Raw genomic sequence first — 16,600 nt, 5'->3', positions numbered from 1 at the left:
TGAACTTTGAAGAAGGCACACCTGTTAATTGAAACACATTCCAGGTGACTACCTCATGAACCTGGTTGAGAGAATGCCAAGAGTGCGCAAAGGGTGGCTATTTTAAGAATCTCAAATATATTTGTATTTGTTTCAACACTTTTTTGGTAACTGCATGATTCCATGTGTTATTTCGTAGTTTGTCTTCACTATTATTCTACAATGTAGAAAATAGTAAAAAATAAAGAAAAACCCTTGAATGAATAGGTGTTCGAAAACTTGTGATGGTAGTGTATATATACAGTGGGGCAAAAAAGTATTTAGTCAGCAACAAATTGTGCAAGTTCTCCCACTTAAAAATATGAGAGAGGCCTGTAATTTTCATAATATGTACACTTCAACTATGACAGACAAAATGATATTTTTTTCTCCAGAAAATCACATTGTAGGATTTTTAATGAATGAATGAATTTATTTTTATTTTATTTAACTAGGCAAGTCAGTTAAGAACAAATTCTTATTTTCAATGACAGCCTAGGAACAGTGGGTTAACTGCCTGTTCAGGGGCAGAACGACAGATTTGTACCTTGTCAGCTCTGGGATTTGAACTTGCAACCTTTCGGTTACTAGTCCAACGCTCTAACCACTAGGCTACCCTGCAAATTATGGTGGAAAATAAGTATTTGGTCACCTTCAAACAAGCTTGATTTCTGGCTCTCACAGAGGCTCCTCTGTCCTCCACTCGTTACCTGTATAATGGCACCTGTTTGAACTTATTATCGTTATAAAAGACACCTGTCCACAACCTCAAACAGTCACACTCCAAACTCCACTATGGCCAAGACCAAAGAGCTGTCAAAGGACAAGAAGACTGGGAAGACTGAATCTGCAATAGGTAAGCAGCTTGGTTTGAAGAAATCAACTGTGGGAGCAATTATTAGGAAATGAAAGACATACAAGACCACTGATAATCTCCCTCGATCTGGGGCTCCACGCAAGATCTCACCCCGTGGGGTCAAAATGATCACAAGAACGGTGAGCAAAAATCCCAGAACCACACGGGGGGACCTAGTGAATGACCTGCAGAGAGCTGGGACCAAAGAAACAGCCTGCCATCAGAATCACACTACGCCGCCAGGGACTCAAATCCTGCAGTGCCAGATGTGTCCCCCTGCTTAAGCCAGTACATGTCCAGGTCCGTCTGATGTTTGCTAGAGAGCATTTGGATGATCCAGAAGAAAGATTGGGAGAATGTCATATGGTCAGATGAAACCAAAATATAACTTTTTGGTAAAAACTCAACTCGTCGTGTTTGGAGGACAAAGAATGCTGAGTTGCATCCAAAGAACACCATACCTACTGTGAAGCATGGGGGTGGAAACATCAGGCTTTGGGGCTGTTTTTCTGGAAAGGGACCAGGACGACTGATCCGTGTAAAGGAAAGAATGAATGGGACCATGTATCCTGAGATTTTGAGTGAAAACCTCCTTCCATCAGCAAGGGTATTGAAGATGAAATATAGCTTTCAGCATGACATTGATCCCAAACACACTGCCCGGGCAACGAAGGAGTGGCTTCGTAAGAAGCATTTCAAGGTCCTGGAGTGGCCTAGCCAGTCTCCAGATCTCAACCCCATAGAAAATCTTTGGAGGGAGTTGAAAGTCCGTGTTGCCCAGCAACAGCCCCAAAACATCACTGCTCTAGAGGAGATCTGCATGGAGGAATGGGCCAAAATACCAGCAACAGTGTGTGAAAACCTTGTGAAGACTTACAGAAAACATTTGACCTCTGTCATTGCCAACAAAGGGTATATAACAAAGTATTGAGATAAACTTTTGTTGTTGACCAAATACTTATTTTCCACCATAATTTGCAAATAAATTCATTAAAAATCCTACAATGTGATTTTCTAGATTTTTCCCCCTCATTTTGTCTGTCATAGTTGAAGTGTACCTATGATGAAAATTACAGGCCCCTCTCATCTTTTTAAGTGGGAGAACTTGCACAATTGGTGGCTGACTAAATACTTTTTTGCCCCACTGTATACCTAATACACATTACATAAGATAATACAGTCGACCACCTCCAATATATTTAGTTCCTCTGCCTGTCTGCTACATAAGATAATACAGTCGACCACCACCAATATATTTAGTTCCTTTGCTACATAAGATAATACAGTCGACCACCAATATATTTAGTTCCTCTGCCTGTCTGCTACATAAGATAATACAGTCGACCACCTCCAATATATTTAGTTCCTCTGCTATATAAGATAATATAGTCGACCACCTCCAATATATTTAGTTCCTCAGCCTGTCTGCTACATAAGATAATACAGTCGCCCACCTCCAATATATTTAGTTCCTCTGCCTGTCTGCTACCAGCTCCGCGGTTACATGCGGAAACTGACGCCACGATTTGAGAGGGACAAAAAAAGAGGGTTATTATGGGAGGTTGATGCGAGTAGCTACTGTAAATTCACTTCGAGTGAAATTCTGCAATCAATTGCTCAACACATTTCTGAATGCCACATAACGACCAGTCTCAATATAGCTACCACTGCAGCATTCGAGTCTACTTATTTTCCACCATAATTTGCAAATAAATTCATTAAAAATCCTACAATGTGATTTTCTAGATTTTTCCCCCTCATTTTGTCTGTCATAGTTGAAGTGTACCTATGATGAAAATTACAGGCCCCTCTCATCTTTTTAAGTGGGAGAACTTGCACAATTGGTGGCTGACTAAATACTTTTTTGCCCCACTGTATACCTAATACACATTACATAAGATAATACAGTCGACCACCTCCAATATATTTAGTTCCTCTGCCTGTCTGCTACATAAGATAATACAGTCGACCACCACCAATATATTTAGTTCCTCTGCTACATAAGATAATACAGTCGACCACCTCCAATATATTTAGTTCCTCTGCTATATAAGATAATATAGTCGACCACCTCCAATATATTTAGTTCCTCAGCCTGTCTGCTACATAAGATAATACAGTCGCCCACCTCCAATATATTTAGTTCCTCTGCCTGTCTGCTACCAGCTCCGCGGTTACATGCGGAAACTGACGCCACGATTTGAGAGGGACAAAAAAAGAGGGTTATTATGGGAGGTTGATGCGAGTAGCTACTGTAAATTCACTTCGAGTGAAATTCTGCAATCAATTGCTCAACACATTTCTGAATGCCACATAACGACCAGTCTCAATATAGCTACCACTGCAGCATTCGAGTCTATTCAGCTAGCTAGCTGACAGCGATGACCCCCCCCCCCCCCCCGGATGTTATGGTGATGACCGAAGCCTTTGCCGAAGCTGTTAGTTAGCTACGGACATTCAATACGCATTGAACTTGCTAGCCTGCTAACTATTTTTGAAAAACTGACATCAAAAGGTACAAACAAAGAGACGTTGGACTTGGAACTTCGCATAGAGGTCAGAGTAGCTCAAATCTTCATTTGAGCTAAAAAAAATCAATTCGACAAAATCTGTCTCGTGTTTCATATCACATTTCCGTGCAAGATGATGCATCAATCTTTTTTTTCCAATGAGCTAACTAGCTACCGTTAGCCATCTTTGCTCGTCTGCTGCGTCACTTGTTTCGCCAGATAACATGTTTTACTTTTAGTCAGATAATTGTCTGCAGATTAAATCACAACTAAAATGAGCAAAACATGCTTGAATTATTTGACTTCATTGATAACGTAGCCAGCTAGGTAACGTTAGCTGTTGTGCTAGTTGTGTGCACGCTAAATCGGTATACTTCGTAGACATTTTTTGGGGGGGATAAATTGTGCACGAAATGGAGTCGTAAATTAAACAGATGTAGCCAATGTTAGCATTAATAATTGCAGTTTCCACATTAATGAACGGTTTTGACCGAAGCATCAGTCAGCCTATTCTTATTGATCTATCACTTAGCCCCATAATTCTTAGCGATAGTGGCCATGCTGGCAGCTGGTAATAGTTTTTGCGCAGAGGAAGAGGCGAAGCGAGAGGCATAACTGGGCCCAAAACCTGTCTTCTCCAGCAGGTGGCGTTTTTTTCCTGCTCACCAAGCGAGAAGCTTTTCGTTCAATGAGTGTCGAATTTGGTCAAAAAAAATGTAATGGTTTATTTGCTACATGATACTTGTTTGATCGAATAGAAGTTTCGTAATGCATAGACTACTGATATAAGTAGGACAGGTTACATCCCGGAAACTTTGAAAAGACAAAAAAAAACACACTTTATGGGAGTTGTTCCTGTCGTTCACCCGCGACTCTGCCCTCTCATTGGCTAGAATGGGCCCACCTGATCTTGCCTCCAACCGACTGCCTTCCATTTTTGAAGACATTTATTATCGTTTTTAGAGCTGCCACTTGAGTATCTGGTCAATATAATGGATAATCTGTGACTGCAGTCTGTAAACTGAGTTTGTTAGCTATCACTAGTTATGTTGGTGCCATCTTCCTGATGTAATGACGACATTTACACAGCCAAATCCCTCTCAATGAGTTTTGAAAGTGAGGAACAGTGGTAGGCATATAACGATTTATTGTGAAATTGTATTATCAATAGTTTTGGCAAACAATGTCTTCATCATGGGGTGCAGGTGGGATTTCAGAAGAAGAAAATTACTTGAACTGACTTGAATTTGACCTGAATTTAGAGAACTATTTCACCCCATCACCCCCCATGTGCTTCTCTGTCCAACAACAAAGCATATCCTGACAACTGGATAATGAAATGGGCATCTACCTTGCCTACAGATTTGTTTTTAGTCCTCAATTTGATGTGGGAAGTATAACAACACAAGTTCTCTCCCTAATAGAGTATTTCCGGTAATAAAGTGTCAGTATGTTACTGTGTTGGGATGGAAATACACATTTTGCTTGTTTACCTAATACAGCTCTGTTTTCTTTTAAGGTATGGACCTGATCTGAGGAGAGAGGTGCTGGATATGGCTGAAGGGATTTACATTGGCGAAATGCACTCCTTTGACCTAGTTCCAAGTGCTGAAGCAAAAAAGAGACCCAATTCATCAGATGGCAGTGAGTGATTTTTGTTCTTCAGATTAAACTCCTTGCCACATCTTAACTCATTTTGGCTGTTGTTGAAGTATTTTGCTTATCTACTTGAAGGTGGCAAATAACTTAACTCAACATAATGTATACTATATGCTTTTTATTGTTATATTATTGTTTTATACTTGTCATTGATTGATTCTCTGATTTGTTCTTTAATGTTAGGAGAAGAGCCAATGAGGAAGATGCCGGTGTCCAAATTTTGTTCCAGACCGCTGTTTGAGCCTGTGCACTTTGTTAGTGGTGGCAGCAATGGTGGGTCCTGTAATGACGAGAAGGAGAATGACAAGGAACGCCGGAGGACTGAGGTGAACAGTTTGAGACAGCGGGACTCTGACCGTCCGTCTTATGGCAGCAACCGAACTCAGGGCTCCTCTGCAGCTAGACCAGCATTTGACAGAGTTTCATCATACGGTTCTTCTTCTGACTCTTGGAGGGACAGAGATGGACAAAGTGATAGAGAGAGAGATCGAAACATACCCTCAGGTAGCACAAGTGGTTTAGGTTATGGGAGCCGAGGATCCACTTCAACTTATATGACTAAAGTGCAGCAGGACTACTCAGACAGATATGAAGCCCATAGCACTAGGCAGCCGGACTCATACTCTCAGGCCCCTAGGTTTGATGGATATGGAGGGGGCAGTCGATCAGGGGGCTGGGGGGATTCAGGACGCCAAGGACTTGGCTTCGGGCATCAGGACAGACCCTCATCTAGCAGGCCATTCAGCAGAGTCTACAGTAGCCCAGGGAGGAGTAGCCCCTCCTCAGTTTCTGGGTCTTCTTCACAACCCATCCCCATATCTCAAGCCGTACTGGATGAAAAGCAGAGGCTGATCAATAGTGTGGCATCTGCCATAGCTGTCACTTTAAGAGACCCCGCATTCATGTGTGGAGCTGAATCTCCAAACTACAATTTCATGCTAAGCCGTAGCATCCAGGCCTGTAAGACCAACCCAGAGTACATTTATGTCAACCTCAAAGATATCCCTCCAGCAGACCTACCCAAGAACAGGAAAGTACCAACTGATGGCTATGCCTGTGAGCTGAGATGCCAGTGTGTTTACCTTGCTACTGGATACTCTGGAAGCAAAAACGGGGCCAGGGACCGTGCTTCCGAGCAGGCTATTAAGCTTTTCTTTAAACAGGTGGAGGTCCGTGTAGTGCAGCGCAAATTCAAACACTCCTTGGTCAATGATATTGTGGTCTGCCAGATTAACTGCCCTACCCCTGCTTTTCTACCGGCACTGCGTAATCCAGAGGATAAGCCGACGCCTAGCTCCAAGGGGCAATACGAGCCTGACAAACGCAAGCACTGGACCGATTTTGTCATTGTTGACAACGCTCACGATGCCATCTGCATTCTTAACAACTCTGCCGCCTTCAACCGCATGAAGATTGACTACAAGTTTGATGTGGTTCCCAACAGCAGTGCATGGCAATGTAGTGTGTACCTGCAGGACGAGCTGGTGGCACAGGCCAAGGGAAGTAAGAAGACATCTAAACATACAGCAGCTGAAGAGGCAGTGAGGAAACTGCGCATGAACCAGGCAGCCCGGCAGCAACAACAACCACAGCAGTTCTCCCGAGGGAACAATCCCTCTGACCCATCGGGTGGCCGTTTCGGTCACCAGGGTGGTAGGAAGAAACACTTGAGTGAGCTGGTCATCCTAGAGAACTCAGACAATGCCATCTGCATCATTAATGACACTGCCCAGTTCAACAAGGTAGCTGCCGATTATAAGTTCACAGTGCTACCAGATCACCGCTGGAGGTGTGAGGTATACCTGGAGGGTCAGTATGTAGCGTCAGGCATCGGACCCAAGAAAACGGTGAAGCACATTGCAGCAGAGGAAGCCCTGGCCACACTCAGGCAGACACAGGCTGTGGTTAAATCTAACCTCAGGAAGGAGGGTAATGCTGACGCCCTCTCTCGCCACCAGATTCTGACGCGCTCTGGTGAGGAGGCCTCGAGACAGGAGATCAAGGAGGATAACATTGGGAATCAGCTACTCCGCAAGATGGGCTGGAAGGGTGGTGGATTGGGCCGGGAAGGGGAGGGCATCTCTGAACCCATAAAGGTCAAAGAGCAGTTCTCCAGAGAAGGACTGGGTATGGACATGGACAAGTCTGGGAATCAGCTCACCAAACGGAACATTGAGGACATAATCCGTAACTATGCCAGTTCAGACCGCCAGGACGACCTGCGCTTCTCCACTGAACTCAACAATGATGAACGCAAGCAGATCCACCAGATATCCCAGAAGTATGGCCTGCGGAGTAAGTCATATGGCCAGGGCAGGCTGCGCTTCCTCATCGTCAGTCGCAAAGTGCACAAAGACCAGCTCATTGGCCAGCTCCTGCAGGAAGGGCAGGTGGGACGCTACGAGCTGGTGAAACCTCAGGCCTCACACTGACTGGATGTAGTATAGCTCCAACAAACTACCGATGACCGATACTTCAGAACAAAAACAGGTGTGCCTGATCTGGGCAAAGGTTGTACTTTTATTGGGGATGTTTCAATCTTCTAGGCTTGTCTTTTGGGGAAATACTTCAGTGTTTTCTGCATTCCAATTCCTACAATTACATATTTTCTGGCATTGTTTTAACGCTTCTTGTCATTCTACAATTTGGTCTTCTGTCAGCTTCACATTTGCACAATATGCTAGTGACTTGTGCTGTAACAGTTGATTAGAGTTATGTATCTTGACAAAAAGGCTCAAAACATTTTAGCAAACATTTTTCATGGCTACAGAAATAGCCTAAACCAGCAGAATGCCCGCCATTTTACCTACACACGTTTCATTAGTAAAAATATATATGGCATCACATCAAGTGACATCTGTAACTATATGCTGACATTGACACATCCCTGACATAATACTTTCTATGTTATTTTCCCCCCTTGGATAGTTAGATAATAGAAAAAATTTAAGCTGCCTCCAAGACTTGTAATATGATCTTTGTCACATGGTAAAAGCGCAAGCTGTGATCCCTTTGAAATGTCAGATGTATATGTCTTAGTGAATAGTTAACTTGTCTGCTTGTTTTCACAGCTGTAATAATGATCAATAAATTAAGTCTTATAGTTGTCTACTGTCTGGACTTCAATACTTGCTTGTTTTCACAGCTGTAATAATGATCAATAAATTAAGTCTTAATAGTTGTCTACTGTCTGGACTTCAATACTTGTGAGTTGACTGATGTGTATTTACAAATATATTCATCAAAATGCATTGGAACATTTATTTTTATATTAACACTGATGTTCCTATGAACAATGACTATATTCCAGTTCTGTTCAATGTTTGCAAGTCTAAGTTTGTAGCAATATTGTAAAGGTTTTACCTTTAGGTTGAATCCCCGAGCTGACAAGGTAAACAACTGTCGTTCTGCCCCTGAACAAGGCAGTTAATCCACTTTTGTGTCAATTTTCTCACCAGTGTTATGTTTCCACCAAAATTCACTTGTGGATAAAAAATCAGTGTGATAGTGCACACAAAATGTACTTTTTCGCTTAAGTTATGTACCAAAGAAAGGTATAAAGTACAATGTGTTTCCATTGCATTTTCAACTCTACCGATAGTTTTGCCACAAACTATTGCGTTAAATAGCAAATGTGCCTACTCTTGTCTTGGCACCTGTGCTCTAGGCCAGTGTTTCCCAAACTTGGGTGATGGGGCCCCCACTGAGTGCACATTTTGTTTTTTGGGGGAGCCCCAAAGCCAAATTTGGGAAACCCTGGTCTAGTCTACATGAGATTATTATGGACGAGATTGAGAATATTTTTATTTGTCAAATGGAAGTCAAGCATCGATCATCATGTCACCAGAATAAGACCCTGGATATTTATTGGAAAGCAGCATTAAGCTCATCACATGCACTCTCACCCCCCGTGAAGTTCATCAGAATGTATTTCAACTGCAGCCTAATAATCTGCATAAACCGAGTTGTAGTGGGAATATCACACACACCATATCACCACGACTCCAAATGTACTTTGACATAAGGTTATATCAATATTTACACAAAGGCATTGCCACTGCCATTTCCCACATAATTCATTTTACCGACAAAAAGATCACACCATGTCAAACGAACAAATGATCTGGCATTTATAAAAGTACACCGAAACACCCTTTTTCTATCACAGCTGTCGTGATTTTTATATTCACACACATATACACACATTATTTTACTTGCATAAAAACTGTCCATGGAAAGATAGTTACTTATAGCTTTTTTCTTTTTGTTGCAACAGTTACAGGACTTTTGAAAGTGCACCAAGTACATTCCTTTCTGAAACACTTGATTCCTGATGCATATCATTCATTGATGAAAGCGCCATTTGGCACAAAGCCCTAACAAGAACACGGTTTGTGCATTAAAAAAGGATAGGATATTGAGATTGACATTGGTTGGGAATAGAATTCCATGACAGGTGTTCATCATATTGTTTCTTAGTTAATATACTAAAGTTTCAAAAAGGCAAATGGGTGAGAGAAGCTAGAAACCAAACATTCAAAGAATAGAAAAAAAGAAAAATGTTGATCCACACAGCAAATCACACTGTAGAGGACTTAAAACCACTAAAATGACAAGATACAAAAGTAACTACAAATTAACATACCTTTTTGTCTCAAGATAGAAATATGGGGTAAATTACATTGTAAGTAACCCAGATTTAACAACGTATATTTACTTTAATGATGTGCTCTTGTCCAGGAGGAGCATTCTACATTAAGTGATACCACAACAACATACAAACCTCACTACAGACACACATAATGCAGAGAAAGATTTAAACCATGATGTGCATTTAATTTCCTTTATGAGATATTGTCTTCTGTGTTTTTGTTTTGACTTGAGGCTGGATATTGTTCATTCTTTGTGAATGGTGAGGGGGTCAACAATCACGCCAACTCTGTTCCACGATGGCAGACACCCTCTTTTCATACTCCCGCTTGTTCTCCTGGTACAGCTGAGCTGCCTGGCTGTTGGCTGGACTGTTCGGATTCGGCTCATCCAGTAAAGACTAGGACAATGCAATAAGACACTTTTTAATACCAACAGTATTCCTTTTTTACTTTACTTTTTAAAGAAATTGTTCCTAACATTGAAATCAGACAACACATATTTGAGGACTAATTAAAGCACATCAAAAGTTCTTTACGAGGAAAGAATCCAGCGAATAAAGTATTTCCCGCTGGAAATCTTTGGAGAATGTTTAGTATACCTGTATTGAAGTTAGGATTGAAGAAACATCGTATGTCGGACTCCAGCGGTTTTGAAGAATGTCCAAGCATATACTACCGTCTGCATAGACTACACAATACAAAACATACATTTACTCTTCATAACAATGACTGGTGGATTGACTTGTTGACAAAGATTCAGCTGTTCCATTATAAAAAAGGATCCTGTAAGCAATAAGCATGTTTCTAAAATGCTGTGCCCACCTCCTTTCCAGAAAGAAAAAAAACGTACCGTTTGGATGAAACATTTTGGAGACAAAACGCACTGTTGGAGGCTTGTTAGGGTATTCCTCTGTGAATTCTATTGTGAGTTTGAAAGTTCCTGAAATGAGAGAATTTATAAAGTGGGCACTAAATCATCACACAAGGTTAACCGGTTAGCTTCACAAGGACAACAATGGAGTTGGTATTGGCAAGAGCACAAACAGATGTGGGACCATGCTAAAACAGAATGGCTTAAATTCAAAGTTGTTCTTGCTGCCAAATGTTTTGAGCAACCAAATAGCATAAGCATACTGTATTTGGCCAATACATTTTTGCAGACATTCAAATACCAGAGAACATTATCTAGTATACAGAGAAAAAATCCTAATGTACATAACTGCAACTCAATCACAGACATTCACTAGAACAGAGGATTACTGGTGGCTGGTGGGCCTGATTAGACCTTGATCACACATAAGAGTCAATAGACGAAGGGGTGTTCTGTAGGGGGCAGTATTTTAAAGATCCCTGACGCTCAATCAGAATATTAACATGCATCGTGGTTTTGGAAGCATAAGAACCCTACACACCTCGATAGGGGTTGCGGTTAGTGTTCCCACACAGACATATCTCCATGTTACAGCGCTTGTTTACGGAAAACAAATGGCAGACAAGAGACTACCACCTGTGCTAATTAGCAATCTAGTATGCGTCGAACACCTGTGTGTAAATTTAACTCGGAAAGTGTAGTTTTGTCAGATGGAAGCACACATAGCTGTATGGATCTGTGCTAAACTGCTAAGTGTAGCTTTTTATATTTTAAGCATTCTTTCTTGCTGATGAAAGACAATGGCCATATGTTTTGAAAGCCGTATTACAATAAATTATTACTGACTTTTCTAAACGTTAAAACAGTGTAGGGAATCTAGTTCACGAGGCAGTCGTGGGAAAAGCTAATGGCTGAGAACTGTAGTGAGATGCCAGGATGCCACCTAGAGTTTGGGAGCTAGGGTCTGATAAGGCATATTCACTGACTGACATGTCATAAACATATACAATCCCCTGGTTTTGAAAAAACAAACGAGGGTTAACCCATTCACAGGCGTCATTCACTTGCTGGCAGGCAGTAATCTCAGCTCAACCATGCAACAGGTGAAAGCTGATTCAGCTGGATTGCTGTACTTTTCAGATAAGACACCACCTGGTCTACAATGTACTGTTCCAACTAGCAGGTCTCTCCCAATTAATGAGCCATTATCGTGGTACTGATTACTTCCATTTGAGTTATTAAACACATACACCAAAATGGAACAGCTACAAAAAGTCAACACACAGCTAGCTAACGTTAGCTACTTACCATCTTCAAAGGGGGTTCCCTCTGGGCTGCGGGAAGGGAGAAAACAATTTCAATATAGCTAAATCACCTGTGTCAACTAGCTTGATAACTTTACATGCTTCGGCTAAGAGCTGTACTAGAAATTAATTGCTTGAAAATGAACAGGAAGTTCATAACTAATAATACTCTACGTTGGATACACGTTGACATTTCATTGATGTGCGGGTAGCGGCGTTTCTGTACTACACAACTAACGTTACTTGTTCTGGCTAGTTAGCAACTACTTTTAAAGTGCAGTCGCTTACCCAAAAATTACGGCATTCCACACCATTATATTGTTTTCAGAAGGGGCTCCACTAACTCCAGCAGGAGGATCCTCTTGAAGCCTGAGAAATACGTTTATTTTCGATGGTTAGCATTAGTTAGCAAGCTAATGAAATAGGCTAACGATAGAGCTAACTGGCATGGCTAGCTAAAGTTCGCTACAACTTGAAACGATTAACCTGTAACGTTATCTTTATGTTAACACTCCAAGTGTTAGCTAGTAAAGTAAGTTACCCAGTAGCATATACGTTTGATAAGATGAAAGTTAACATTTAGCCAGCTAGCTGAACAGATTCACCGAGCCTTAACGTTACTCTTCCCACGTACCGTTTAAAATCTCTCATTAAACGCCGTCTTGCTGGAGTTGACATCTTATTCAGTTGATAAAAAAGAGGTATGGATACGGTTAGAAGTTACACGTTTTAAAACAAAAGATTTTCACAGTAATTATTATATTTCCAAAGATAGGGTTCCGCAATCTTTGTCTAGCTAGCCAAATATGTTTGTTTCTCGCTAGGAGTACGTTAGTAGGACAAGATCTGGGCTCGGCACTACGTCGCGAAAGGGGGGTGAATACGAGGGCATAGTGAGTGCTGCCTGTCTTCGATTAGTTTAAATTAATCTGTAATTAACATATAAAAAATACGTATATTATTCAGTGAATAATCAACATAAAAATGTATTTGTACAACACATTTCAATGGTCAAGTATTTTTGAATGTAGCAACCTTCACTCTCCACGTTTGTTGTTCCCCTGTAACAATTACGTCAGATTTAGCATGGGGTTGTTACCACAGCCACAAAGTCAAAATGAGCTATATATTAAAAATGTAATGAAAACAAAAATTAGATTTTCGGTCTTAATTTAAGGTTATGTTTAGGGATACGGTAAAAATTGTGGTTAAGGGTAGGTTTGAAACAGTTGCATTCAAACATTTTCAGCGAGGAACACGTTTGTTCGGACATAAATTATGGGGACACCACCCCAAATCTAATGACACAACCTTAAAATAGGTCCATTTGGATTTTTAAAAACAACAAATGAAAATGCAATTATTTATTGAAGGTTATCTCTTATCAAAATTGTGTAGCCTTTTCTTCATTTTTTGTTCCTAAAAATAAATACAATAATAATAATTATTATTTTGGCAAAATATTGGTGACCCAACTGCAGGTCCTCCGTGACCCCCGAATACCACTGGTTTAAAATCAGATTTAAGAAGAGAAATTGTAAATAGTCGGGTTAAACCATAATTATGACTTTGTGGCTGTGATAACTTGTGAAGACCTTAGCATGGGTGTGCAAGGTAAATTCCAGGATGTGTGTAACAGTTATTGTAAACTGTAAATCAATCTGGGTGGCAAATGTGCAGTCACATTAATTTAGCCTACTCTAAAAAGCAGTTGGTGATAATCATTGGTGATCCACCAATGAGTATTATGGGGTATTATGTGAACTGAGTGACAGGTTATGACCAAGATGCTGTGCCAGAGATGCTAGCAGCAGTTTATATAACATTCAAGCTCAGGGATGGGCAACTTTGATGGGTTGGGGGCCACCAAAAATCTGAATTCATCATGGGGGGCTGCAGTGGCTTGTGTTGGGCCAGTAACCGAAAGGTCGCTCGTTCGAATCCCCGGGTCAGACTTTCTAAAACAAAACGGTCGATGTGCCCTTGAGTAAGGCACTTAACCCTAATTGCTCCTGTAAGTCGCTCTGGATAACAGAAACTGCGAAATGACTCAAATGTAAATATCTGTATACCCACATCCATACCCACACATGCAGTCACAGCCACCTTGTGAGAAAAACACTATTGACAGTGGGTAGAAAAAAATGTTTTAGATTTTTTTTGCCATGGGGTGTAGAGAACATTTAGCCGTTTTAAAGCAAGTTTGCTGCAATACTACACATTTTCCCATGGATGGACAGAAGATTTGTGCATTTTATAACTAATTTCATGCAATTCTACTCATTTTTTCATGAGGCAGAGAGAAAAATTAGCAGTTTTACAGATGATTTCCTGCAATTCTACATATTTTTCCATAGGGTGGAGAGAAATTTTTGAAGTTTTTAATATGATATCTGAGTGTGAGTGACTAACTAAATTAATGGGGCCACCCCCCAGACAGTAATTCGGCCATGATTACGAGAAGCTTAGATATCTGGCTAGAGTAATTTACCAATCAATGTTTTTTAGCTGAAATGGTTTTATTGGATCACTGTCCGTGTCTGACATAACAAGAGAAAAACTACACAAATTAGTTTGGTTTGGCCAGTGTAGGCCGTCATTGTAAATAAGAATTTGTTCTTTACTGACTTGCCTAGTTAAATAAAGGTTCAATAAAACATAATATATTTTTATTTTTTTTACAAATGCTCTTTAACTTTGGTGACTACTAACTACTTTTTAAAAACCAATGTAGAGTTCATACATGCATAATTACTGTCTTATCTCATTTAGCCATGAAATCCCTAGTTTAAAAGCGACTGTTTTTCTGGAAGCTATGCTGCATAATTTTCCCTACATTTCCCCCCACATGGACCAGCCCTCAAGCAATTTCAGTTCAACCAATGAGCTTCAGATCCTCTCCATTTGAGTGACAGCTAGCAAGAGGCACATCAATGCACTCACAGCAAAGCAAGAGAGAGAGCAATGATGTGGAGCAAAAATCTGCACATATGTGACGTAGTATGCAATGTCCGGGGACAACTTTTTGCTTGTGAGCACTACTTTCAGAACTACTGGCTAAAAAGTACACAAAAGTACCAGATCATCTCTTTAAGTAGTAGAACATGTTATTATGCCAATCTCTTGAAAGTGACAAACTGAAGAGGTTTTAATTTTCGTCAAAAGCAACTTTATATCTAAGAAGTAACTTTTAGTGCCTTTAGACCCGATGATGTGTTTCTGAACATGAGCTTAGATAGCCAACTTCGCTATGACAGTGCCTACATGTTCCTGAATGGCCTAGTTGCAGTTCTGACTTCGTCTGTGTCTGGTCCGGGCTTCCCATCTACAAGGAGGCCCCCATTGCCAGATGCCGCTGCTTTCGACTTCAACAGTGAGTGACGTATCTTTATGGCTGGCTGGTTGATAGGATCAAGAACATCCACTGTGACGACCCTCCCACTCTGTCTGCCGTATTCTGTCTTTGTTCTTGTTTCCTTATTAGGATGCCGGTGGGCGGAGATGGGGAGGGTCGTCAGCTACATGGGAAACACCTGGGCCAGGTGTGTCCCAGGATAAATGGACCTCTTCCACATTAATGGAGGAGACTCTCTCCATGCAGACACCTTTGTAGATTGTGTTGTGGTTCTTGTTGGCCTTTTGTTTGTTTGCATTGGCACCTTTCAACACCCTGCATTATCACATTCATGCATGCAAAACACTCACTTACATTACTGATTACACACACCATTGTATATTTTCCTTAGTTGCTTTAGTTAATAAATATATATTTTGTTACTCCTTATCTCCATGTTTTCTCCCTTTGTTACGGGCTTTGAGCTGGTTCGTAACACGTGGGGGCTCGTCCGGGATCGTTGAATTATTGGTTTGGGAGACCGTGGAGGTACGTGTTTGGTTTGCATATTGTGTTTCAGTTTGATAGGCCCAGTATTGGTTGCTTTTGTTTGGTTTGTGTGCTGTGTTGGAGAGAGATAATGGTTAGTTTCCAGGCCCTGCCTAGCCTGGGAACTCTTGTTCTACTTTCTGTTGGTAAGTTAGTCTGAGGAGGTGAGTAAATCTGCTGTGTACCTCGGTAGGAGATTTGTGTAGGGTAGTGGAACTTGCTTCCCAGAGCTATAGCCTTTTACCCCTTATAGGCTTAGAGACGTGTTTCATTTTTGGACATGTTGGGCATGGTTAAATGTTTGTTATTTTTCTGTGGTGTCTGTGGATTGAGCAGTTGTCTTGGGGGCACATCCGTGGCCTGGTGGAATTTGCCAGCATGCTGGGGAGTTCTATTTTCTTGCCAGAGGCTACAGTGTGTATATACCCACCGCAAATCTGCATGAAGACTAGGGTTGAGTTATTGTAGGTTTTGGGGAAGCTCCGTATCTCATCTCTCTTCTGTGGTGCTCAGGGTGATTGTCATTTCTCTGGTTGTGGTCTGATGTGCTCAGCAGAGGGGTTGAGCAAGATTATTTACGTATGACTATGGTGTCTCATGTACACAAGTTCATTCGCTTTCCATCAGAGGACCTGTTAGAATTATGTACTAAAGAACAGCTGTTGAAGATGGCTGAACACTACAAGGTTAAATGATTGAAATTAGTGATTCTGTTTTGTTGGAAGTGACTATGAATCGTCGGGAGTGACTATGAATCGTCGGGAGTGACTATGAATCGTCGGGAGTGACTATGAATCGTCGGGAGTGACTATGAATCGTTGGGAGTTCTAAAAATTAAGGACCCTGA

The 16,600-nt window shown here is 41.1% G+C and overlaps 2 protein-coding genes across 3 annotated transcripts; one reads left to right on the top strand and one right to left on the bottom strand.

The window, feature by feature from the left end:
• Nucleotides 1-3,285: 3,285 nt before the first annotated feature.
• LOC135545990 (NF-kappa-B-repressing factor-like) lies at nt 3,286-8,224 on the top strand. 2 transcript variants are annotated; one of them, XM_064974037.1, is made up of 3 exons: nt 3,286-3,389; nt 4,904-5,028; nt 5,227-8,224. In XM_064974037.1, exons 2-3 carry the CDS (start codon nt 4,938-4,940, stop codon nt 7,473-7,475), a joined length of 2,340 nt encoding a protein of 779 aa, XP_064830109.1. In that variant the 5' UTR covers nt 3,286-3,389; nt 4,904-4,937; the 3' UTR covers nt 7,476-8,224. The 2 variants fall into 2 exon arrangements, with proteins under 2 accessions (XP_064830109.1, XP_064830108.1); XM_064974036.1 differs by having other exon boundaries at nt 3,286-3,430.
• Nucleotides 8,225-8,878: 654 nt separating this feature from the next.
• LOC135545989 (ubiquitin-conjugating enzyme E2 A) lies at nt 8,879-12,736 on the bottom strand. The gene is made up of 6 exons (XM_064974035.1): nt 12,505-12,736; nt 12,159-12,239; nt 11,875-11,900; nt 10,546-10,635; nt 10,295-10,383; nt 8,879-10,093 (listed from the first exon to the last, which is right to left on the bottom strand). Exons 1-6 carry the CDS (start codon nt 12,546-12,548, stop codon nt 9,965-9,967), a joined length of 459 nt encoding a protein of 152 aa, XP_064830107.1. The 5' UTR covers nt 12,549-12,736; the 3' UTR covers nt 8,879-9,964.
• Between the last annotated feature and the right edge of the window lie 3,864 nt (nt 12,737-16,600).

The sequence above is a fragment of the Oncorhynchus masou genome, chromosome 9 (assembly GCF_036934945.1).
Source record: "Oncorhynchus masou masou isolate Uvic2021 chromosome 9, UVic_Omas_1.1, whole genome shotgun sequence".
Classification (NCBI taxonomy): domain Eukaryota; kingdom Metazoa; phylum Chordata; class Actinopteri; order Salmoniformes; family Salmonidae; genus Oncorhynchus; species Oncorhynchus masou.
Note: the sequence above shows the minus strand (reverse complement) of the source record. Positions and strands in the feature narration are given on the sequence as shown.

Excerpts from the sequence above, each read along its gene's own strand:
- LOC135545990 (XM_064974037.1), top strand. The coding sequence starts at position 4,938 with ATGGCTGAAGGGATTTACATTGGCGAAATGCACTCCTTTGACCTAGTT. Across the intron at positions 5,029-5,226 it reads ACCCAATTCATCAGATGGCA|GAGAAGAGCCAATGAGGAAG; the intron begins GTGAGTGATTTT and ends CTTTAATGTTAG.
- LOC135545989 (XM_064974035.1), bottom strand. The coding sequence starts at position 12,548 with ATGTCAACTCCAGCAAGACGGCGTTTAATGAGAGATTTTAAACG. Across the intron at positions 10,636-11,874 it reads GGGAACCCCCTTTGAAGATG|GAACTTTCAAACTCACAATA; the intron begins GTAAGTAGCTAA and ends CTCTCATTTCAG. Across the intron at positions 10,384-10,545 it reads CAAAATGTTTCATCCAAACG|TCTATGCAGACGGTAGTATA; the intron begins GTACGTTTTTTT and ends TGTATTGTGTAG.